Source organism: Pongo pygmaeus, chromosome 21 (genome assembly GCF_028885625.2).
Source record: "Pongo pygmaeus isolate AG05252 chromosome 21, NHGRI_mPonPyg2-v2.0_pri, whole genome shotgun sequence".
NCBI lineage: Eukaryota > Metazoa > Chordata > Mammalia > Primates > Hominidae > Pongo > Pongo pygmaeus.
Genome location: NC_072394.2, coordinates 56508457 through 56533735, shown reverse-complemented (window position 1 = coordinate 56533735; position 25279 = coordinate 56508457). Strand labels below are relative to the sequence as shown.

At 42.9% G+C, this 25279-nt stretch overlaps 1 protein-coding gene across 1 annotated transcript; it reads left to right on the top strand.

The window, feature by feature from the left end:
• Window positions 1-17955: 17955 nt before the first annotated feature.
• Window positions 17956-18485, top strand: LOC129022007 (small ubiquitin-related modifier 5). Its single transcript, XM_054468133.1, has one exon. It carries the CDS (start codon window positions 18043-18045, stop codon window positions 18346-18348), a length of 306 nt encoding a protein of 101 aa, XP_054324108.1. The 5' UTR covers window positions 17956-18042; the 3' UTR covers window positions 18349-18485.
• The last annotated feature ends 6794 nt before the right edge of the window (window positions 18486-25279 follow it).

Here is a 25279-nt window from a genome sequence, read left to right as displayed (position 1 = left end):
TTTTATGTCAGTGTAGTCAATATCCAAATAATGGATTCACTTAAAGAAAAATCTTAAGTCAATACTAAACAAGGCAGCAAGAGATATGGCAAAAATCATGAAGCTCGTATGTGAGCAGCGGCATGAGAGACACTGCGGTAGACCACATCTGGTGATTCAAATTGCCCAGCAAGATGGTCAAGGGGCCCCTTCAAGGGTTGCAGACAGTGACAGTCTTGTGATTCACTCCCACGTTCTTTATAAGTGAATCTTTCCTTTCTCTGAGTACACATTGACCTATTCCTTCATGAATTTCTTAACCACAAATTAGAACCATGTTATGAACGTCTTGGTCTCCAATTTTTCATCTTTCCTAATTTCCCCCTTGATGTCATTAACTGGCATGTGTGTGTGTGTGTGTGTGTGTGTGTGTGTGTGTGTAAAAGACAAAGAAAGAAAGGCTGAGGGAGAGAGGGAGAGATGCTTGTGAACAAAGACCATACATGCCTCTCTTGTTCACACCACCTGCTTCAATAATGGACATGTGGGAGTGGCTTAATAGTGATCGTTTACCATGTGCTATGCATGCATGATTGTTTCTAATCCACCCAGCACTTGGCAAGGCAGATAGTATCACACTCCAATTTTTACAAAGGAGGAGGAACTTGAGGCTTACAGGGGTGAGGTGGACCCAAGTGGAAGCAGCTAATGTGACAATATTAGAAGTTGAACCTGGTTAGCCTAAACTTAGAGCCTAGATCTAAACCCTTACCCCATTGTCACCCACTTTAAAAGATGCCAGGGAGGGGAGAGGAAGGGAGTGGAGGGGAGGGGAGGGGAAAGGAGAGGGGAGGGGAAGGGAGAGGGGAGGGGAAGGGAGAGGGGAGGGGAAGGGAGAGGGGAGGGGAAGGGAGAGGGGAGGGGAAGGGAGAGGGGAGGAGAAGGGAGGGGAAGGGAGGGGAGGAGAAGGGAATGGAGGCAAAGGGAAAAGGAAAAGGAAGGGAAAGAGAAAGGGGAGATAGAGGCAACAATATTTTTTTTTTATTTTTTTGAGACAAAGTCTTGCCCTGTCACCCAGGCTGGAGTGCAGTGGCATAATCACAGCTCACTGCAACCTCTGCCTCCTGGGTTCAAGTGATTCTCCTGCCTCAGCCTCCCAAGTAGCTGGGATTACAGGTACCCACCACCATACCCAGCTAATTTTTATATTTTTAGTAGAGATGAGGTTTCACCATGTTGGCCAGGCTGGTCTTGAACTCCTGACCTTAGGTGATCTGCCCACCTCAGTCTGCCAAAGTGCTGGGACTACAGGTGTGAGCCACTGCGCCAGGCCAATAATATTATTTTTAAGCTACCTAACTAAAGTTCCATGTCTTGGGTTCTCTTTTGCACTAAGCATTGGACAGACATCATCTTTATTCCTCATCTAAAATCTCTGCTCAGAGGAAGCTTGACTTGGAGACAGGGTAGAGGTTTGCTATTTAGTCATTTGCTGTCAGGACAGAAGTCGTTAAGTCAGGCAAGCTATAGTTCCAATCTTGAATCTGCCATCTAAAAGCTGAGTAACCTTGGGCTCATTATTTATACTGCACAGGCCTCGGTTTCCCCATCTATAATAGGGATGATGATACCTACTCCATCAGGTCCTACAGGGATCAGATGATATCATGTGTCCCCTGTGCCTGCTTCATAGCATGTTCTTGGTGTATGGTTACTGTAATTATTGCTGTTGCTGTTACCATTATCCACACACCTTATAAGTCTTGGAACCAAACTATCAACCTAGGGCCATTTTAAGAGAGTAAGGAGCTTATGAGTTAAAGTTGGACTTGAACATCAGGGAGTGCAATCAGCAGAACAATGGCTCTCCAAAAATATCCACATCCTAATTCCCAAAACCTATGACTGTGTTCCCTTGCATGGCAAGAGGGAATTAAGATTGTAAACAGAATTAGCTTGACTCATCAGCTAACCTTAAAATAAGGAGTTCAGCTTGGATTATCCAAGTGGCCCAGTGTAATCTCACAGGTCCTTAAAAGTGGAAGAAGAAGACAGTCAAATAGTCAGAAAGAAATGTGACTCTAGAAGAAAGGCACAGAGAGAGCCAATGCTGCTGGCTTTCAATGGAGGAGAGGCCGTGAGCCGAGGAATGTGGGCAGTCTCTAAGGCTGGAAAAGGCAAGGAAAAAGCTTCTCCTCTTGCACATCCAGAAGGAACTGGCAAAACCTTGATTTTAGCTGCATGAGACTTGTGTTGGACTTCTGACCTCTGGAACTGTAAGATAATGCATTTGTGTTGTTTTAAGCCACTTAGTGCTTAAGGACATTTGTCACCCTTAAGCCATAGGAAACTGATACAATGAGAGAAGACTGAGAAGCTGGCTTCAGATCCATAAGGAAGTCAGAGGTCTTGACAACTTGCCTCATGCAGGCAGCTTTGTCTCACTGATCATCTAAAAATAAAAGTAGAGACAATCACTGCTTCTGCTTCTCCCCCTCCCCTGCAGTGTTGGGAGCCTGGGTGCTCACTCAGCAGACCTAGGCAAGGCTGCTGGAAGGATGTTCTCCCTGGCCAGGGACAAACAAGTGATTGCATTCAAATGGGCCTCAGCCACCAGCAGGGCCCAGCAGGTAGAAGGTGTTCTAGGCTGGGCAGAGGGTGCTGTCGTTTTTTCGCAAGGCCAGGAAATGGCCTTCTAGACTGGAAATTGTAGGGCTCATGGAGTGATGGCTATTTTTTCCTTCACAAGAGAGGTCTGGTTAAAACAGGAAACGCCATTCGCAGTGGACAGACATCAGGGCACCATGCTTTCTCCGTTTCCTTCACAATCTAACTGGGCTCACCAAGGCCAGAATGGGGGCTGACACTTGGACACTGTCCATCTATGAAGGAATATTTTGTCACCTTTCAAGGGCAGCTGTTCCTCTCCCATTATCTAAAAGGAAGCATAATGTACACACAATAAAAGCACAGATCTTAAGTGTTTAGTTCTGAGTTTTGAGAATTATATACACCCCTGTAATTAACATCCACCCAAAACAAGTAAGGGAATGTGTCCTTTAGCCCAGAAAGCACCATGGGCTGTTTGTTAAGCAATGCCAAGCACCACGCCCCACCCCCCAGAGGCAATGACTAACCTGCTTTTGGTTGCTATAGATTAATCTTTCCTGTAATTTCATAGAAACGGAATAATTCAGACTGTGCTCCTTCATGTCTATCTTCTTCCACTCTACGTGATTTTGAGATTCATTCATGTTGTTGCATGGATTGTCTATTCCATTTTCTTACTGAACAATCATATTTCACTGTATAAATATACCTCGTTTTTAAAAAATCTATTTTGCAGCTGGATGCGGTGGCTCATGCCTGTAATCCTAGCATTTTGGGAGGCCGAGGAGGGCGAATCACCTGAGGTCAGGAGTTTGAGACCAGCTTGGCCAACATGGTGAAACCCCGTCTCTACTAAAAATACAAAAATTAGCCGTTCGTGGTGGCGGGCGCCTGTAGTCCCAGCTACTCAGGAGGCTGAGGCAGGAGAATTGCTTGAACCTGTGAGGCAGAGGTTGCAGTAAGCCAAGAGCATGCCACCGCACTCCAGCTTGGGCAAGAGAGCAAGACTCTGTCTTGAAAAAATAAAATAAAATAATTTAAAAAAATCTATTTTGCTATTAATGCCATTTGGGTTGTTTCTGGTTTGTGGCTATTATGAATAAAGCTGCTATGCATATTCATGAATAAGTCTTTGTGTAGACACAGGTTTTCATTTATCTTGGGTGATACGTAAGAGTAGAGTCTATAAGAAACTGCCAAACAGTTGTACACCCTTTAGCAATGAACCAGCCTTCTGGTTACTCTTCATCTTCACCAACATTTGCTTTCTTTTTTTTTGTTTTTTTCGCTATTCTAATATGCGTGAAATTGTATCTCATTGTGGTTTTAAATTGCACTTCGATGTCTTTTGCTCATTTTTAAAAGTTGTGTTTATCTTTGTATTATTATTTGTAGTTCTTTATATACTTTGGATACAAGTTATCACATATGCAAAATTTTCCCCCAATCTGTGGCTTGTCTACTTATTCTCCTAATACAGTTGACCCTTGAACAACACAGGTTTGAACCGTGTGGTTCCACTTACACGTAGATTTTTTCAACCAACCGCAAATCGAAAATACAGTATTTTCAGGTTGCAAAACAGAGAGCTGACTTTTCATATACTCAGATTCCGCAGAACCGACTGGGGGACTTGAGTATGCATGGATTTTGGTACATGTGGCAGGTTCCAGATTGGTCTGTAGTATCTTTGGATGAACAAAGCTTAAAAATTTAATGTTGACCAATTTATTTATTTTATTTTATGATTAGTGCTTTTTGTGTCCTAAGAAATCATTGCCTAACCCAAGCCTACGACAATATTATTCTATGTTTTCTTCTAGAATACTCTAGTTTAAGTTTATATTTAGTTCTCTGATCTAACTCAAATTTATTTTTGTGTCTGGAGTTAGTATGGGAGAATGAACCAATACGATGACTATTTGTTAATTTCCTACCAATGGCCAGGCACCCTGGAGGCGGCAGGATCACTGTCCCTGAGTTCAGGGTCCAGTGCAGGGTTCAGCAAACCTTTTCTCTAAAGGGCCACATGGTGAATATTTTAGGCTGTACAGTCCATACAGTCCCTGTTGCCACTATTCTATTCCGCCTTCTAAGGCAAAAGCAGCCATGGGCAGTACCTAAATATGTAAGCATGGCTGTGTTCCAGTAAGAGTATTCATAAACAATGAAATTTGAATTTTATATAGTTTTTATATTTCACAAAATATTCTTTTTCTTTTTCTTTTCTTTAACCAGTTAAAAATATAAAAACCATTTTTAGCTTGTGGACTATACAAAAACAAGCAGCCACAAGGTTTCACCTGCCACGCCAGGCCACAGTTTGCCAACTCCTGGGCTGCTCAGCAAGGCAAACGTTCAACAAACATGAGGCCACACTGTGATACCAGCATGGAAGCAAAGAGCTGCGTTCTGTGGGTGAGAGGATGACAGGCAGTGGGTAATCTGCTTTGGATGAGATCAAAAGGAATTATAACTAAACCACAATGAGATACCAAAAATAACAAGTGTTGGTGAGGATGTAGAGAAATTGGAACCTTTGTCTATTACTGGCGCAAATGTAAAATGATGCAGCCATCGAGGAAAACAAAAAAATTAAACAGAATACCACATGATCCAGCAATTCCACTTGTTGGTATAAACTCAAATAATTAAAGGTATTAAACAGATACTTTTTTTTTCTTTTTTTTTTGAGACAGAGTCTCGCTCTGTCACCCAGGCTGGAGTGCAGTGGTGTGATCTCAGCTCACTGCAACCTCCGCCTCCCTTGTTCAAGCGATTCTCCTGTCTCAACCTCCCGAGTAGCTGGGATTACAGGTGCCTGCCACTATACCTGGCTAATTTTTGTATTTTTAGTAGAGACAGGGCTTCACCATGTTGTTCAGGCTGGTCTCGAGCTCCCAACCTCAGGTGATCTGCCCGCTTCAGCACCACAAAGTGCTGGGATTACAGGCGTGAGCCACGGTGCCCAACCAAACAGATACTTTTTTACAGCAATGTTCATAGCACATATTTGCAATAGCCGAAGGGTAGAAACAGCACATTCCATCAACAGATAAATGCATAAACAGGTACGTGCATACAATGGAATATTATTCAGCCATAAGAAGAGTGGAATTCTGATCCATGCTATGACACAGATGAAACCTGAAAACATTATGCCAAGTGAAATAAACCAAACCCAAGAGAAAAATATTCTATGATTCCATTTTTATGAGGTACACAGAACAGACAAATTTACAGAGACAGAAAGTATAATAGAGGCTCAGGGACTGCTGGGGAGAATGGGGGGTTGTTATTTGAGGAGTACAGAGTTTCTGTTTGGGATGATGAAAAAGTGTTGACAATGGATAGTGGTGTTGGTCATCCAACATTGGAAATGCATTGAATCCCACTGAGTTGTGCACTTTTATAGTTTATTTTTATATTTTTTTGAGACGCAGTCTTGCTCTGTTGCCCAGGCTGGAGTGCAGTGGCGCGATCTCGGCCCACTGCAAGCTCCTCCTCCCGGGTTCACGCCATTCTCCTGCCTCAGCCTCCCTAGTCACTGGGACTACAGGCGCCACCACTGTGCCCGGCTAATTTTTTTTGTATTTTTAGTAGAGACGGGGTTTCACCGTGGTCTCGATGTCCTGACCTTGTGATCCACCCGCCTCGGCCTCCCAAAGTGCTGGGATTACAGGCGTGAGCCACCGCGCCCGGCCGAGTTGTGCACTTATTAATGGCTACAATGGTAAATTTTATGTTATGTATATTTTACCACAATAAAAGTTATTTAAAATTAAAATAAAAAAGGAATTAAAACTAAAGACCTCACTATTGTCAACAACAAGAGTCAAACTGTGATTTTTTAAGAGATTTATTCTGAGCCAAATGTGAGTGACCATGGCCCTTGACACCAGCCTTGGGAGACCCCAAGAACATATGCCCAAGGTGGACAGGGCACAGCTCGGCTTCTATATTCTAGGGGGACATAAGACATCAAATACACGTAAGATATACATTGGTTCAGTCCAGAAAAATGGGACAACTTTAAGTGGGATGAGGGGAAGGTGGTTCCAGGTTCTACATAGGATAATAACAAACCTATCTCATAGTGTTGTGAAGACTAAATGAATTAATATATGACATAGACTTGGTGCTGGAAAGGTAGATTTTGATCTCTTGATAGGTAGATTTTTAAATTTTCTGATTGGCTGCCAGGCGCGATGGCTCACGCCTGTAATCCCAGCACTTTGGGAGGCCGAGGTGGGCGGATCACCTGAGGTCAGGAGTTTGAGACCAGCCTGGCCACCATGGTGAAATCCCGTCTCTACTAGAAGTCCAAAAATTAGCCGGGCATGGTGGCAGGTGCCTGTAATCCCAGCTACTCAGGAGGCTGAGGCAGGAGAATCGCTTGAACCTGGGAGGCGGAGGTTGAAGTGAGCCAAGATCGTGCCACAGCACTCCAGCCTAGGTGACAAGAGTGAGACTGTGTCTGAAAAATAAATAAATAAATAAATATTAAAAAAAAAAATAAAATTTTCTGGTTGGCAATTGGTTGAAAAAGTTATTATCCATAGAAAGGAATATCTGGGCTACAATCAGCAGTTGCAGAGGCCAAAGTTTTCTCGTGCAAATGAAGCCTCCAGGTAGCAGGCTTCAGAGAGAATAGATTGTAAATGTTTCTTATCAGACTTAAGGTCTGTGTTGATGTTAAATGCTCATTGGCTTTCTTGAATTACAAAAGGGAGGAGGGCACAATGAGGCATGTCCAACCTCCCCCTCTTTCCTGTTATGGCCTGAACCAGCCTTTCAGGTTAAATTTGGAGTGCACTGGGTGAGGAAGAGATCCGTTCAGATGGTTGGAAGGCAGAGAGGGCCTTCTAATTTTATTTTTGGTTAACACTCTGTGTCTTTCCAGCACTAAGTCTATGTCACATATTAATTCATTTAGTCTTCACAACACTGTGAGATCGGTTTGTTACGATAATTACACCCATTTTACATATGAAGAAACTGAGGCCCTAAGAGTTTTGATAACTTGCCCAAAGTTATAGAGCTAGTGAGCCACAGAATCAGGATTCAAACCTGAGAAGCCTGGCTCCAGGGCTGTGCTTTCAGTTACCACGCTACACTGCCTCTAAAAGCAGTAGTGACTCTCCAGCTGGGCTAAACGCTAGAGTTCTCTGGGAGCACTTAAAAATCTCCACATCCTTGCCGGACGCGGTGGCTCATGCCTGTAATCCCAGCACTTTGGGAGGCTTAGGCAGGCGGATCACGAGGTCAAGAGATCAAGACCGTCCTGGCCAACATGCTGAAACCCCATCTCTACTAAAAATACAAAAATTAACTGGGCGAGGTGGTGCGTGTCTGTAATCCCAGCTACTTGGGAGGCTGAGGCAGGAGAATCACTTGAAACCGGGAGGCAGAGGTTGCAGTGAGCCAAGATCATGCCACTGCGCTCCAGCCTGGCAACAGAGCGAGACTCCATCTCAAAAAAAAAAAAAAAAAAAAATGTCCACATCAAGGCAGCACCTCTGAGGGTTGAACCAGCACCATTATTTGGAAAAGTTCCCCAGGTGTTTCAGTGTGCAGCCAAGGTTGGGAATAACTGCCTCAAAGGACAGCCTTCTCTCAGGAGATGACATTTCAACCATGACCTCAAAAGTGACATGAGTCAGCCATGTGGGTGGGCGAGAGTGGCCGGGGAGAGAGAAGAATCATATATTCCGTGTATTTTATTCGTTATGTATTTTCATCAAACCACTTTTGTCTTTCTCTTATGTAAGAAGAATGGCATGCATCCTAATAGTAATACTAGCTCATATTTATTCAGCAGTTATGCTGCAAGCATAATAGTAAACACTTGTTGTGTGTTATCACCATTAGCACGCATGATGATCTTATGAAGTCAACATCATCATCCCATTTTACAGATGAAGCAGCCAAGGCCTAAAATGAGTTAGCTCCTCGCCTGAGGCCACACTGATACTAAGTGGCAGTGTGAGGACACTCAGGTGTGTTAATAGCTCAGCTCTCCGGCTCCTCCTTCCCAGTGAAGCTTGCCAAAGGCATCCCAGACAGGAGTGAGAAAGGAAGTGACCTATCTACTTCTGGTTGGTTTGGTTTTATGCTGTTTCCTGCACTTGTTTGCCTGTGGTGGAGCCCCTCAGTGAACCCTACCTCTCAGTAGATTGAGTCAGAACCTTGGTGCTCCTCTAACACCATAATGGTCAGAAAGGAGCTCTCAGAAGAGGCTAAGTAATGCCTCTGAATAATCTCAGTCTGGGGTGCAGAGGAGGCCTGAGGCTGGGAGAACATTTTTGGGGAAATTCAATGTATTCTCAGCTAGAAACCAACATGTAGGTTTACAAGGTTTCTAAGTCTGGGGAGAAGGTAAGTGAGTGTGTGTGTGTGTGTGTGTGTGTGTGTGTGTGTGTGTGTGTGTGTGTGTGTGTTCCTAGGTCTGGAGCATTTGGATCATGTCCACAACCTAGAACAAGCCCACCTGGGGAGAGAAGGTCACCTTGGAGAACACAATATTATAGGAGAGTCCCTTGACTTTTTCTTCCCAATTTAGAAAGCCCAAGGCCATGTTTTGTTTGTTCATCACTCTGACCTTAGAGCAGCGTTTGGAAGGTAGTTGCTCATTAAAATTTGTGGAGCAAGTGAATAGACACAATGGGATAAGAGCAGGGGAGTTGACTGTCTAGGAGGTTGTGGAGGGCTCCCCTACAGAGGCAGCAGCCAGCTGAACAGGTATTAACTAAAGAAAAGCCGGAAGGAAAGAATGCTCCAGGGAGCACAAAGTTCCTGTTCCAAGGTCAAATTGATCTTTCTTCTGATTCTTTTTTTTTTTTTTGAGACAGAGTCTCGCTCTCACCCAGGCTGGAGTGCAGTGGTGCAATCTCGGCTCAATTGCTTCCCAGGTTCAAGCGATTCTCGTGCCTTAGCCTCCCAAGTAGCTGGGATTACAGGCATGTGCCACCATGCCTGGGTAATTTTTCTTTTTTTATTATTTTTTGTAGAGAAGGGGTTTCACCATGATGGCCAGGCTGGTCTCAAACTCCTGATCTCAAGTGATCTGCCTGCCTTGGCCTCCCAAAGTGCTGGGATTATAGGCATGAGCCACCACACCCGGCATCCCAGTGCACTTCTGTTGCACATTAGCAAATAGACAACAGGGGGATAATAAGAGTGAATAACTTATATTTCATGGTGACGCAAGGACCCCAACTATCATCACCAATAATTCAAATCATGTAACAGTATCAACTACATTTATTAGGAACTTACTATATGCCAGGCACTAGTGTGTGTGTGTGTGTTTGAAATGCATATATATCTTCAATTAGTCGCCACTAAAAAGCCTAAGGAATGGATGCTATTACCATCCCTATTTTATAGTTGTGTAAATGAGGTCCAGATGGATTAAGTAACAAGCTTCGACAAATGGTATCATATCAAGTTACAAGGCTTCTGCACAGCAAAGGAAACAATCAACATAGTGAAGAGACAGCCCACAGAATGGGAGAAAATATTTGCAAACTACCCATCTGACAAGGGATTAATAATCAGAAAATAAAAGAAACTTAAATAACTCTGTAGGAAAAAGATCTGGCCTGCTGCGGTGGCTCACGCCTTTGATCTCAGCACTTTGGGAGGCTGAGGCAGGTGAATCGCTTGAGGTCACGAGTTCAAGACCAGCCTGGGAAACATGGTGAAACCCCATCTCAACAAAAAATTAGCTGGGCATGGTAGCATGTGCTTGTGCTTGTGGTCTCAGCTACTTGGGAGGTGGGAAGATTGCCTGAGCCCAGGAGGTTGAGGCTGCAGTGAGCCATGATTGAGCCACCAAACTCCAGCCTCGGTGACAGAGTGAGACCCTGTCTAAAAAAAATAAAAAATATAAAGATATAATAACCCACTCAAAATGGACAAAAGGTTTGACGAGATATTCCTTAAAAGAAGACATACAAATAGCAAATAGGCATATGAAAAGGTGCTCAACATCACTGATCATCAGAGAAATGAAAATCAAAACTCCAATGAGACATCATCTCAACCCAGTTAAAATGGCTTATATTCAAAAGACAAGCAATAACAAATTCCGGCAAGGATGTAGAGAAAAGGGATCCCTCATACATTGTTGGTGGAAATGTACCTTAGTACAACCATTATGGAGAACAGTTTGGAGGTTCCTCAAAAAACTAAAAATAGAACTACCATACGACCCAGCAATCCCACTGCTGGATATACGTCCAAAAGAAAGCACATCAGAACATCAAAGAGGTATCTGCACTCCTATGTTTGTTGCAGCACTGTTCACAATAGCCAAGATTTGGAAGCAACCTAAGTGTCCATCAGCAGATGAATGGATCAAGAAAATTTGGTACATATACACAATGGAGTACTATTCAGCCATAAAAAAGAATGAGATCCTGTTACTTGCAACGATGTGGATGGAATTGGAGGTCATCATATTAACTGAAATAAGCCAGACACAGGAAGACGAACATCACACATTCTCACTTATTTGTGAGATCTAATAATCAAAATAGTTGAACTCATGGAGATAAGAGAAGGATGGTTTCCAGAAGCTGGAAGTGTGGGGTTGGGTGACCGGGCAGAGGGGACGGGGTGGTGTGGTAGGGTGGGGGAAGGTGGGGATGGCTAATGTGTACAAAGAACAAAGAAAGTCAGAAAGAATGGATAAGACCTAGTATATTGACTATAGTCACACAACAGGGTGACTATAGTCAATAATAGTTTAACTGTACATTTCAAAATTACTAAAAGAGTATAATTGGACTGTTTGTAACACAAAGGACAAATGCTTGAGGGGACGGATACTCCATTTTTCATAATGTGATTATTACATATTGCGTGCCTATATCAAAACATCTAATGCACCCCATAAGTATATACACCTACTATGGACCTACTAACATGAAAAATTTTAATGATATATATATATATATATATATACACACATATGTAACAAGCCTCAGTTTACACAGCTGACAAGGTGCAGAGCAGAAGTTCAAACTTAGGAGCATCATGGAGCTCAGCCACTCTTTTCCTGGTGGGCCAGACATTTGAGTTCCTGGCATTGGAAAAACTGACTTTTGGATGTCACCCAGTCAATGATAATAATAATTATTATTATAGCTTGCTGTTTGAATTATTAGATCTTGCTTTTCTGAGGGATTTTTACTTTTCTTTTGCAAGAGAACTTTCACAGTTATTTGACAAACGCTACTTTTCAAAACCAGGCATTTTAATGTCATGTCTCAGGTAATGGACATTTTTTTAGTCACAGGCTGTGAAAAAGTAATCAGTAGATAGCCACACAGAGAATGAACAGGACTTGCAGAGTAGATTCTTATCAGCTTGGGGCCAACACCCCTTCTGCACATCCCTAGGCCCACAGGGGCCTAGCCAGGAGGCTGGGAGGAAAGGCATCTTCCCCCAGAAGAAAGCCCAGCTCCTAAAACTCCTGGCCTGTCTCTGCCCCTTCCCTACTCCACGCTGCAAGAGGAGGAGTGATTTATCTGGCTGGTAGATTGGGGAAGAAGAAAGCGGCTGAGCTGCCACCTGCTCCTTGTACATTTGGGTAGGAGGGAGTTGCCCATGGATCTTGTGTTCTCTGTTTCTGTTGGAGTTGGAGGGGTTGCCTAATTCTGGTCAGTGCTGGCAAGCCCTCTGGCCCACACATATTTATAGACTTTTCAGCAATAAAGGTGACATTTTGACTTTTTTTTTTTTTTTTCCTGAGATAGAGTCTCACTCTGTCTCCCAGGCTGGAGTGCAATGGCGCGATCTTGGCTCACCGCAAGCTCCACCTCCCAGTTTCACGCCATTCTCCTGCCTCAGCCTTCTGAGTAGCTGGGACTACAGGCACCCGCCACCACGCCTAGCTAAATTTTTTTGTATTTTTTTTGGTAGAGACAGGGTTTCACCGTGTTAGCCATGATGGCCTCGATCTCCTGACCTCGTGATCCACCCACCTCGGCCTCCCAAAGTGCTGGAATTAAAGGCATGAACCACCGCACCCAGCCTTTTTTTTTTTTTTTTTTTTTTGAGATGGGGAGTCTTTCTGTGTCACCCAGGCTGGAGTGCAGTGGTGCGATATTGGCTCGCTGCAACCTCCGTCTCCTGAGTTCAAGCAATTCTCCTGTCTCAGCCTCCCAAGTAGCTGGGATTACAGGCACACGCCACCATGCCCCAGCTAATTTTTGTATTTGTAGTAGAGACCCAGTTGGTCAGGCTGGTCTCAAGCTCCTGACCTCAGGTGATCCGCCTGCCTCGGCCTCCCAAAGTGCTGGGATTACAGGCGTCAGCCACCGCGCCAGGCCCACATTTTGGCTTATTCTTCTGTCTTATGGCTCAGCTGTTTAAGAACCCAGGCAGGGAAGAAAGGGCTATTTGTCGGACCTCCTCAAAAAGCCCAGCAGAAGGAAGTCTTCTTTTAGGGAGCTTCAGTGAAGGGAGCAATTATTAAACAGTGGGGATGTGTTTTTCTTTTCTATTCACTTATTTGCCCCACCATTGGCTGGCTAAGCACCTACTACGTGCCTGGTACCGTACCAGGCAACTTCTGAATAAAGATGAGCTCTCAAAAGTGGGAGCAAAAGACGGAATCGAGACTGAATTAAGTTTCACTTCCAGCCTTTCTACAGGAGGTGACCACGAGGAAGGAAGAGTAATGGCTGGATTTGAAAAGCCCAGGATTCATTTCGGGTTCTTTGGGTTACACAGCAACTTTAGGGGATTATCTACCCTCACAAATCATTGTCAGCCATCTCAGCAGAGTGTTAATTAAGACAGCCTGTTCTCCCTCAGCCAAGGAATGAGTCCATGGCCAAGGCAAATCATCAAACTCTAATTGCAGGGATGGAGAATCTTTACCAGAGTGACATGGAGTAGAAAACAGAATTGCAGCTCACCCCTTCCAGCAGAAAGTTCTCAAGAAGCATTTCTGCTCCCTAGAAATGTGGGACTTTTGACAAAAACATCTAGAAGAATAGTAAACAAAATAACAGCCAAGGTTTATTAAGCTTGTTGTTGCTTCGCACAACCATCCTGGGAGCTAGGCATTAGCTCATGTCTGTCTGTCTGTCTGTCTCTCTCTCTCTCTCCCCACCCCCCTACTCCTCCTCTCTTCTTCCTCTCTGCCTCTGTATTTCTTTGTTTCTTAGGACTCCTTTCTCCACCTGTGAGTTACTCAACATCCATGTATTAAACTTTTTTGGCACAAGATTTGTTTTGTTTTGTTCTGTTTTGAGACGGAGTCTCGCCCTGTCACCCAGGCTGGAGTGTAGTGGCGTGATCTCTGCTCACTGCAACCTCCGCCTCCTGGGTTAATGCGATTCTTGTGCCTCAGCTTCCTGAGTAGCTGGGACTACAGGCGCGCACCACCACACCCAGCTAATTTTTGTATTTTTAGTAGAGATGGGGTTTCACCATGTTGGTCAGGCTGGTCTCGAACTCCTGACCTCAGGTAATCCACCCGCCTCAACCTCCTAAAGTGCTGGGATTACAGTCGTGAGCCACCGTGCCCAGCCGAGTTTTAGGATAAGATAGAGTTGGTTCCCTCTACAAGAGAAAACACCAATCCCATCCTCTGCACATCTACTGTAGAATGTTGGGTGCAATTGCAATGCCTTCATGTAACAGCTGGGGAAACTGAAACTGACAGGAGACCTTCACATTTAGGGCCTGGGAGGCCTTGTGGCTCAATGGTTAAGAGCACAAGTTCTTGAGTCACATGGTCCTGGGTGTTAAACCTGCCTCTGCTCATTAGTGACTGGTGTGAAACACACTAGCTTCCCAAGCGTCGGTTCCTCATCTGTGAATACAGGATAATAATACTGCCTAGCTCCCAGGACGGTAGTGTGAAGCAATGACGTGCTTAATAAACCTTGCCTGTTATTTTACTTATCATTCTAGATTTTTTCTGAGAAGTCATGCAAAACAGGAATATAGACTGCAAAAAGATGCTAAGCAGGAAGGCACTAAAGGAAGCCTTTCTCCAAAGGGGATGTTTATTTCGGCGATGCACGGGGGGAGCTCAACCAGCTGTTTTCCAGGAAATTGTCCACTTAACCCAGGGTGAGCTCTAAATTTTAATGACTAGCCAGTGTCGAAGGACTGGAAAGAGAAGAAAACAAACAAGGATGATGTAAAAATCCAACCACACACTGCATAAACTCTGTGGTCTCCCAAATTTAATTAGAATCCTGGGTTTCAAGGCATTTCCCATCCCTCCAATATGGAGGTAAAGAATGAAAATTATCACCAATATTCTACTGGTAGCTAAAAAATGAAGTTAAATCATAGTAATCATCAGAAACCAGAATATTGGAAGCAGTAAGATGTAAATGATTAACCATTACCCAGGGACTGGCGACTTTGCCTCTGAAGTTTCTTCTGCCTGAAATTTTCTCCCCATTCTCCACCTCTGTACCTCTTCCCTTCACCATCTCAACCGTCTCATCTCAGCTCAGATGTCACCTCCTCATAGAAGCCCCCCTAGTTCTCAAATGGAACTACACTCCGAGAGTTCTTGACTTTTCCTTGCCAGCAGTACCAAGTTTGTGATGAAACGTTTCTATGATTCTTTGATCAGTGGATTTTCCCCAAGTACACTGCTAATTTCAGGTGGACAGAGATCTCATCTATTTCATTCAACACTGTAGATCAGGGTAGATCAGTTCCAGACTTACAACAGAAACTCTATCTATCTTTGTTGATTGAGTGAGTTTGAAGTTTGGTAAATTTCTTTTAATTATCATTAATTCGCTCACTGGATGAGGACTTAGATTTGTACTGTATGATGTTCAACAGTGAACATCATCATTAGTTCATTCAATTAGCAAATATCTATGGGTGTTTAATACCTGCTGGGCACCAATTTGAACAATGAGGATACCACAGCGACAAAAAGACAGAAATCCACACCCACGTGAAACTTACATTGTAGTGGGAGAAGAGCATCAGCAAATAATAAAAACGACACATGTCTGAGGAGTCAGAAGTGCCCTGGAGAAAAAATAGGGAGATAGATAGGGAAGGACCATGTGTATAAGGGGGCATTTAAAAACAAAACAAAAGAACAGGGTCTTAACTCTGTCACCCAGGCTGGAATGCAGTGACACTATCAAAACTCACTGCAGCCTCCAACTCCTGGGTTCGAACAATCCTCCCACCTCAACCACCAGAGTAGCTGGGACCACAGTTCTGCACCATCATGCCTGGCTAAGTGTTGTATTTTTTTGTGGAGACAGGGTTTCACCATTTTGCCCAGCCTGGTCTCGAACTCCTGGGCTCAAGTGATCCTTCCACCTTGGCCTCCCAAAGCCCTGGAATTGCAGGCAGGAGCCACAGCTCCTGTCCCGAGGGGACAATTTTAAAGGGAGACGCTGGAGAGGACCTCACTGAGCAGAGACCTCCACAAGGAAGGCAACACTGAGTAGCATCTGGGAGAGGTCCTTCCAGAAAGAGAGCAGCAGGCTCACAGGGCCTCAGAGGCATGCCCTTAGATAGTGTGCCCAGAGTGGAATAAGCAAGGAAAAGGATGGTAGGTGGGCGAGCCGGTCAGAGAGGGGCATTTGGGCTGATGTGACTAAATGGCTTTAGATTTCACTTTGAGCTGGCCGTCTTTGGAGAACTCTGGAAAGAGATGTGGCATTGGAAATGATTTTCAAATAACCTCACTCCAGAGACTAGACTGAAGGAGGGCACAGGGGGATGTAGAGACAGTAAGTGCAGCGACTGCAGGAAGCTCCAGGAACCCCTGTGGCTGCCCAGACCAGGGCGGAAGCAGGACACAGTGGTGGTCTCACGCTCTCTCAAGGTAAAGGCAACTGAAGGTGCGGACAGGATGAGTGTGGAATGTGAGGGGAAAAGGAGCACCCCGGACGCCTCCAATATCTGGGTCTGAGCCACTGAACGAATAGAGTCGTCGTGCGCTGAGAGGGGAAGACCAGGAGAGGATCAGGACAGGAGGGAGGCGGTGATGGTGGGAATGGGAAGTTCAGGAATCAGGTTTTAAGCATGTGACGTTTCAAATTGTTTTTATACACCCGAAGTAGTGTAGGGTAGTGTAAGGTAGACAGTTCTTGCCCCTCTGGGCACTTATATCCTAATGAGGGAAACATCCAATAAACAACAAAACAAAGAGGTAAGATCACATGTCCAGCAGTGACAGGGGTTTCGAAGGTGATGAGACGGTGAGTGGCAACCACACAGGTGACCAGGGACAGCCTTTGTGGCCAGGAGACATTAGGGCCGAGACCCGGGACAGAGGATAGCAAGGCAAAGTCGCCAAGGAAGGAATGAGCTACGAATGTTGGAGGGACAGAAGGAGACCAGAACACAATGACCAAGAGGGAGGAGGGAAGGGATGAGGGGAGGTGGCAATGGCTTTTCTTGTGTGACACCAGAAGGCTTCCCCCCAGCCTGGGTGGTTCTTTCAATGTGAAGGGAAGCCATGGGGAGGTTTTACAGAAGGAGAATGTGGTTATCTGATTTCCATTCTTACAAAACGGAAATGGGGGCCAGGAGCGGTGGCTCATGCCTGTAATCCCAGCACTTTGGGAGGCTGAGGCGGGCGGATCACTTGAGGTCAGGAGTTTGAGACCAGCCTGGCCAACATGGTGAAACCTCGTCTCTACTAAAAAATACAAAAAGCCTGGCGTCATGGCGCATGCCTATAATCCCAGCTACTCAGGAGGCTGAGGCAGGAGAATTGCTTGAACCCGGGAGGCGGAGGTTGTGGTGAGCCGAGATTGTGCCACTGCACTCCAGCCTGGGTGTCAGAGCGAGACTCTGTCTCAAAAAATAATAATGAAATAGAATAAAATAATAAAATAAAATAAAATGGAAATGGAGAATGGATTCGCTGGAGAGGGAGACAAGTGAAGCAGTGGGTAAACCAACTGGGAGTCTGCGGCAGTTGTCCAGCCAAAATACTACATGGACTTGGCCAGCTCAATGAAGATGGGGTAAAGCCAGGAGATTTGAGACCTGTTCTAGAGGGAGAGACAACAGGCTATCCAGACTGGGTGAGGAGATTAGATAAAGAAGAATCAAGGATGTGCTGAAGTTGTTGGAGTGAGGCTGGGAAAAGATGGCTGGCAGCCCCTGAGAACAGAGAACCCAAGTTCTCTTTGGGCCATGTTAAGTTTGAAATTGATGAGGAAGCAGGAACAGAGAATACATATCGGTACTTAAAAAAAAAATGTTAGCTCTTCTCCCTCCCTCCTCGCTGCGCCTAGCGGAAGTGGCGCAAGGTGCACCGGAAGTGATGCGAGGCGTAGCGGAAGTGTCGTGAGGCATAGCGGAAGTGACTGCAGCCATGGTGTCGTGCTGTGACGAAGGGAGATGGCATTGTAAACGCTGGAGCGAGGTTCTGCCTACCCCGAGACTGCTGCTGTTCTGAGACCTGCAGGTGAATGCCCCATTACCATGTCTGACCAGGAGGCAAAACCTTCAACTGAGCATTTGGGAGATAAGATAAAAGATGAAGCTATTAAACTCAGGGTTATTGGACAGGATAGCAGTGAGATTCATTTCAAAGTGAAAATGACAACACCTCTCAAGAAGCTCAAGAAATCGTACTGTCAGAGACAGGGCGTTCCAGTGAATTCCCTCAGGTTTCTCTTTGAAGGTCAGAGAATTGCTGATAATCATACTCCAGAAGAACTGGGAATGGAGGAAGAAGATGTGATTGAGGTTTATCAGGAACAAATCGCAGGTCATTCAACAGTTTAGACATTCTTTTTTTTTTTTTCCTTTTCCCTCAATCCTTTTTTTATTTTTTAAAATAGTTCTTTTGTAGCGTGGTATTTAAGACGGAATTGAAAACAGGCACTCCATCTCTTTAAAACATCTGGTAATTTGAATTCTACTGCTCATTATTCATTATTGTTTGTTTTCATTATGCTGATTTCTGGTGATCAAGGCTCAGTCCTCTTCATATTGCCCTCTCCTTTTATAAAAATTACGTGTGCACAGAGAGGCCACCTTTTTCAGGACTGTACATTTTCAGATGATAAGATCGACCAATGCAAGTGTTCATAATGACTTTCCAGTTGGCCCTGATGTTCAACCATGTGATTGTTTCACTCCTGGACTGTGACTTTTGGTGGGAGATGGAAGTTTTTTAGAGAACTGAGCTGTGGAAAAATGACCTCTCCTTAACAACTTGAAGCTATTTTTAAGATTTGAGGGTCTGGACCAAAAGAAAAGGAGCATCAGGTTAAGTCAAGATGACAGATAAGGTTGAGAGTAACGACTAACTCCAAAGATGGCTTCCCTAAAGAAAAGACATTTGAAGATTTTTTTTCTTAATCTTGTCAGAAGATCCCAGAAAAGTTCTAATTTTCATTAGCAATAAAGGTATACATGCAGAAATGAATACAACAGAATACTGCACTTTTTTATTTGTACTTTTTGGCCTGGGATATCGGGTTTTAAATGGACATTGTCTACACCAGCTTCATTAAAATAAACAATATTTGTAAAAATCGTAAAAGAAAAAAAGTCAAATATTTCCTAGATACACAGCAGTGGAAAAATCAGGAGTATCCAGCTTGATGGGTTTTCACAAAGGGACACCTCTGCACTCCCTTCTATCACTTCCCCAGCAGGGTAACTACTGCCCTAGTCTTAAGCAATAAACAAGTTTTATTGGCGTTTTTAAACCTATGATCAGTGGTAAGTGAGGGCATTTGCCCAGAATTTCTCAAAAAATTACCTCAGTTGAGGCCGGGTGCAGTGGCTCACGCCTGTGATCCCAGCACTTTGGGAGGCTGAGGCGGGCGGATCACGAGGTGAGGAGATGGAGACCATCTTGGTCAACATGGTGAAACCCCATCTCTACTAAAAATACAAAGATTAGCCGGGCATGGTGGTGTGTGCCTGTAATCCCAGTTACTTGGGAGGCTGAGACAGGAGAATCGCTTGAACTGAGGAGGCAGAGATTGCAATGAACTGAGATTGCACCACTGCACTCCAGCCTAGGTGACAGAGCGAGACCCCATCTCAAAAAAAAAAAAAAAAAATTACCTCAGTTGGCTGGGCGCTGTGGCTCATGCCAGTTATCCCAGCGCTGTGGGAGGAGACTTTGAGGCTAGGAGTGTAAGACCAGCCTGGGCAACTTAATGAAACTCTGTCTCTACAAAAAAATTTTTAAAAATTAGCTGGCCATGCTGGTCCATGCCTGTAGTTCCAGTTACTTGGGAGGCTAAAGTGGGAGAATTGGTTGAGCCCAGGAAGTTGAGGCTGCAGTGAGCTAGGATTGCACCAGTGCACTCTAACCTGGGCAAGAGTGAAATCCTCGCTCTTAAAAAAAAAAAAAAAAAAAAAAGGGGAGGGTGGGAAATACCTTACCTGTTTTTTGGGGTTTTTTTTCCTTTTAGATTGAATAAGAAGGTTTTGTTTTGTTGTTTGGCATGGAGGGGGTGCTTGTTTGTCCTTATCCTCCTTCCTGTGGTGAGGCGCTGATGCAGAGTGTGTGTGGGGTCTCCCCTGGCCCCTTGGCTGGTAGAGAGCCTCACGTCCCACCTACTTTTTCTTGCCTCGCAGTCACAGGGGCATCAAACCACAGCAACAGCTATAACTGCAAACCTGCAAACCCTACTCCTCTCAGTAGCAAGTTCCCTCCTGCCCATCTCTTCCCTTTTGAGGTTCTTTTTTCTGGTCCAATCCCAACAGTCAGCTCTTCTTAAGGAATCATCAGTTTATAGCTTTTGCAGTGTTCATTTAAATGTTTTAATGCAAACACAGCCAACCTCATTCTATTCTGAAAATTCATTTCTCCTTTCTCTCTGTCTCTCTCTCTCTCTCTCTTTCTCTCTCTCTCTTCCTCCCTCCCTCTCCCCGTTCCTGTGATTATTTTTTTTGGAAATAATTCCACACACTTTCTGCCTCCATAAACCTCTGACTCCAGCAGATGGAACAAGGCTGCTATTCCGAGTCAACGGAATCAACGGACCAGCTAAAAGTGGGAGGCAAGTGGTACACACTGCAGTTTCACCCTAGTAGGTGACGTTGTGGCAACACCCACAGAACAAAAGATTCACCTTTTTCATCTATTTTTACTTCTCAGGAAGCCCTAGTCCTGTCTTTTAATCAGAGAACTGTTTTCCCCTCCTTGGCTCTGCACACATGTTTTCTATATAATATTAAAAAGTAACCTGTGAGTCTCCCACATCCTGGTATGCTCTGGATCACAGACCACATTTTTTAAACACATACACCACACACACACATACACACCACACATGACCAAAATCTGTACCAGCTGACTGCTGGCAAAGTAAAACTGCATTAAATTTGGCTCGCTTGCTTGCTTGCTTTTTCTTCTTTCTTTCTTTCTTTCTAACAGTTTGATTGAGACATGATTTACATATCATAATATTCATCCATTTTAAGTGTGCAATTCCATGTTTAAATTTTTTTACAGAGTTGTGTATTGGCTATTTCTTCTTGGAAGTAGGGCCACTGGGGAAACTCTTGACCCGAAGGCCCCTCTCCCCACTTTGAACACGGACCAGTAAATAGCAGAGAGCAAATTCTGGTTCACCCCCAAAATAGTTTTTATTCATTTCATTGTGCCATTAACAGCTTACTTCCTGTGTTTTGATTCTGAGCTGTTCAGAAGCCACGTTCTTAGAAGCCACATTGCTTAGTTTTTACACCATCAAGAGATTTCTTTTGTGTTAGAGGTGTTTTTTGTTTGTTAGTGGTTTATTTAGAGTCTTCAGCTCCTTGCTTTATCTGCTGGGCTAATTAGATTTGAAATGAATCTTTGTGGCATGACAGACTGTACAGAAATATTTGGTATTCAGAGCTAAGCTTAAACATTCATAGCATTCTTACTTTTGAAACTAGTGGAAAGGAAGAGACTTCGAAATATAGGTAGGGCACAGAGGCCTAGAACCTTTTCCTAGTATTAAACTCTTATTGTATAATTTGACTTTAACTCTGTGAGTCTCCATTTTCTCATCTGAAGAACAGGAATTAAAGTAAACCACTTCAGGAGATTAGCCTGAGGATCCCATTCATGTGAAAGCACCTAGAACAAAATTGATTTTTTAAAAAACCATCAATATTCATTGAGTATGAATCTTGAAGAACTTAACTAGTGGTATAAGAATTCTGTTTGTCAGGGTGCATTAATAAAAGCATAGTGCCTTCTGTTAAATGAGGATGTACTAGTTTAGTTACTCACTCAATGAATAGGTCATTACTTGCTGCATGCCAGGCACTAGGGAGGGAATAGGGGACAGGCAGACAGTCAGGTGGAGGCAATGTTCACAATATGGTTGTGCAAATAAATATCTAAGTATAAATTGTGCAAGGGTTGTTACAGAAACTTCTGGGAAGTGCATGTGCGTGTGTGTATCTTTAAAGCAATTTAAGAGAATGTGTATTTTGTTGATAAATTTATGCCTATAGGCATAGAAAAATTTTTCTGGAACAATCCATGAGAAATTAGTTACAGGAGTTTTATTTTTATGAAAGGAACTAGAAAAGTACATAGGGGAACATCTGCACTTTTTTGAGACAGAGTCTCACTCACTCTATCACCAAGGCTGGAGTGCGGTGACTCAATCTTGGCTCACTGCAACCTCCACCTCCCAGGTTCGATCAGTTCTTCTGCCTCAGCCTCCGGAATAGCTGGGATTAGAGGCATGTGCCACCACGTCTGGCAAATTTTTGTATTTTTAGTAGAGATGGGGTTTCACCATGTTGGCCAGGCTGGTGATCTGCCTACCTCAGCCTCCCAAAGTGCTGGGATTACAGGCATGAGCAGCCGCAGCCTAAACTTGTGTCTGTATTATTTGTTTGTTTGCTTGTCACTAGGGCTTCTCTGATCTGTAGGCTGAAAGGCCATTTTTTATTTTTTTTCTTAAACTTTTCTGTACTGAAAACAAGCCTGTTATTTAAGATGGATAAATGATTAACTCTTGGAAATATAATTTGTTGTGTTAAGCCATTTAAACATTAAACATAATATTATTATACTTAAAAAGACAAAGGTCATTTATCAGAGTGTAAGAATTCATCAACCTACACCAAACTGTTACTAGCCTGCTCTTGCCTACAAAGTTTGTCCAGGCAATAATACTTTTATTCAATAGATATTTACTCAGTGCCTATGGTATAACAGGCATCCTTCTGGGTCTTGGTAGATAAAGCCCTCAGCGAGTCACAGCCTGGATTCTAGTTGGATAAGCTGGACAATAAGTAAGTCAAACAAATATATAATAAGTGCTATGAAGAGTGACCAGGGGAGATGGAGGGTGCTTTTTGTTTATTAAACAGAATACATTTTGGAGTTGCATTCACTGCAAATGGAACAGTCAGGAGACCTGTCCGAAGAGATACCATCACAGCAGAGGCTTAAATGAAGGAAGGAAGATGTGAGCCCTGCAAAGGAAAGACGGTTCCTGGCCAGAAGGACCTGAAAAGACCCTGAAACAGGAGAGCTCAAAACCAGTCAAGCAGAGTGCTGAGCTCAGGACTGTTTGTGATGCTATTCTGTCCACCTGTGCTATTGCTCAGGACAGCTCATAATTCAAAACATTTTTTAAAAAGTAAACATGAAACACTCATTACTATTATTACCTTTATGATTATAGGACTTGGAATATGTGGTTCTAGGCATGACTTCTCTTTTTTAGATCTATAATAGTTGATGTAAACTATACCTACTAAAGGAGCAAAGATGTATCTTATATGCCAAAAAGAATTTAACTTTTTATAGCCATATTTATTTACAGTCACTACAATAATTTTTAATCTATTATCCTTACAAAACCTCATAAAATATACTTTTTAAACGATTGCAGTACATGTCTGTTTTCATTCATTGCAAATTAAGTAAATGTTACTTCAAGATCATAAGGAAAAATACTCAGAGACAAACAAAAAAGGACAGTGAGACACGTTGTTTTCAGCCTACTCTAAGGTGCCCACCAGTAGGAGGAGCACTATGGTAGGTGAGTAAAACCACACACTGTTTAAAAAGCAAACAAAAGCCCAGCCTTGGTTCAGTTCGCTCACCTTCCAACTGTGTGGCTTGGAACGCACCTTCCCACGGAGGCCCTCACCTGAAAATGAAGGGCTGGCTATTCCGTGATCTCTGGGTCCCTTGATGCATTATTTCCCTTTCCTTTTGTCTATTTTAAGTTCTAACTCTATGAATTCTGACTAAAAGTACTATTTTGTAACCAGTTGTTTTCATTATAACTGGCTGAGCATTAAACTAACCTTCTTTTCTCAAGCAGGAGTCTGTGGGCAGATGGTTCTCAAGCAGTATTTCCCAACCAGAAGCCATCCCCCCCCATCTCCCCTTCTTGGAGACACTGGCAACGTTGACACTTTACTTTTTTTTTTTTTTTTTTTTGAGACAAGGTCTTACTCAGTTGCCCAGGCTGAAGTGCAGTCATGGCTCACTGCAGCCTCGACCTCCCCAGGTTCAGGTGATCCTCCCGCCTCAGAATCCTGAGTAGCCGAGACCACAGGCACACGCCACCACCCCCAGCTAATTTTTTTGTAGAGACGGGGTTTTGCCATATTGCTTAGGCTGCATAGTTATATATAATATGTATACTATATTATATATAAAATTATATTATATAGTGTATATTCTACATGTTATATGATAGATGATATATATCATATAGTATGTAATATATATTATATATCATGTAATATATGGTACATAATATATCATAGTATATTATTTATCATATAGTATATATAATACTATAATACTATATATTATAATATAGTATAATATAGTATGATATATAGCGTATATGATCTATGTCATATATGCTATATTCTATATATTTATATTTATGTATAATTATATTTGTATATAAATTTATACATTATATAATATATAACATTTACTTTAGTTTTATATATTTTATATACAAAAGATATATTATATATAATATATGATATATAAATTATATATAATGTATGATATATAAATTATATTTTATATATAAATAATAAATTACATATAAAAATATATAATATATTATATATTATATATCACATATATGTAAAATATATAAAATATAAATATATTATATAATATATATGGCATATAACATGTTATATATAACATATAAAATACATATTATATATAACATGTTATATAATATGTATTTTATGTTATATATTATATATAACACATTATACATGATATATGTGTATATATAATATATGTGTGTGTATATATATTTTAGAGGCAATGTCTTCCTACATTACCCAGGCTTGACTAGAACTCCTGGGCTTAAAGGAACCTCCTGCCTCGGCCATCTGAGTAGCTGGGGCTACAGGTGAACCCACTGTGCCCAGCTCTCAATTTTCACATTTTTTATTTTCATGACTGTAGAGGGAACAGCTACTGTCACCAGATACTGGTAAGCACCCTACACTGCCTGGGACAGCCGCCAACAATAAAGAATGTTCTAGTCCAAAATATTAGCGCCAAGGATGAGAATCTTGGATATAGAGAAATTGGGAAAAATGATGAGGGGAAAAGTGGGGGACCTTATTTACTGATGTTGTCCATGGGGTATTTCCCAAGTAAGAAACAGCAGACAACTTTTGCCTCAATTGATGGTGATTCTCTTCTGTTGATTGCTGTTTATTTTTTCCGAAGACTTGGGTGTGT

What these genes read in the sequence shown, in the direction of transcription:
- LOC129022007 (XM_054468133.1), top strand. Translation starts at nt 18,043, where the DNA reads ATGTCTGACCAGGAGGCAAAACCTTCAACTGAGCATTTGGGAGATAAG.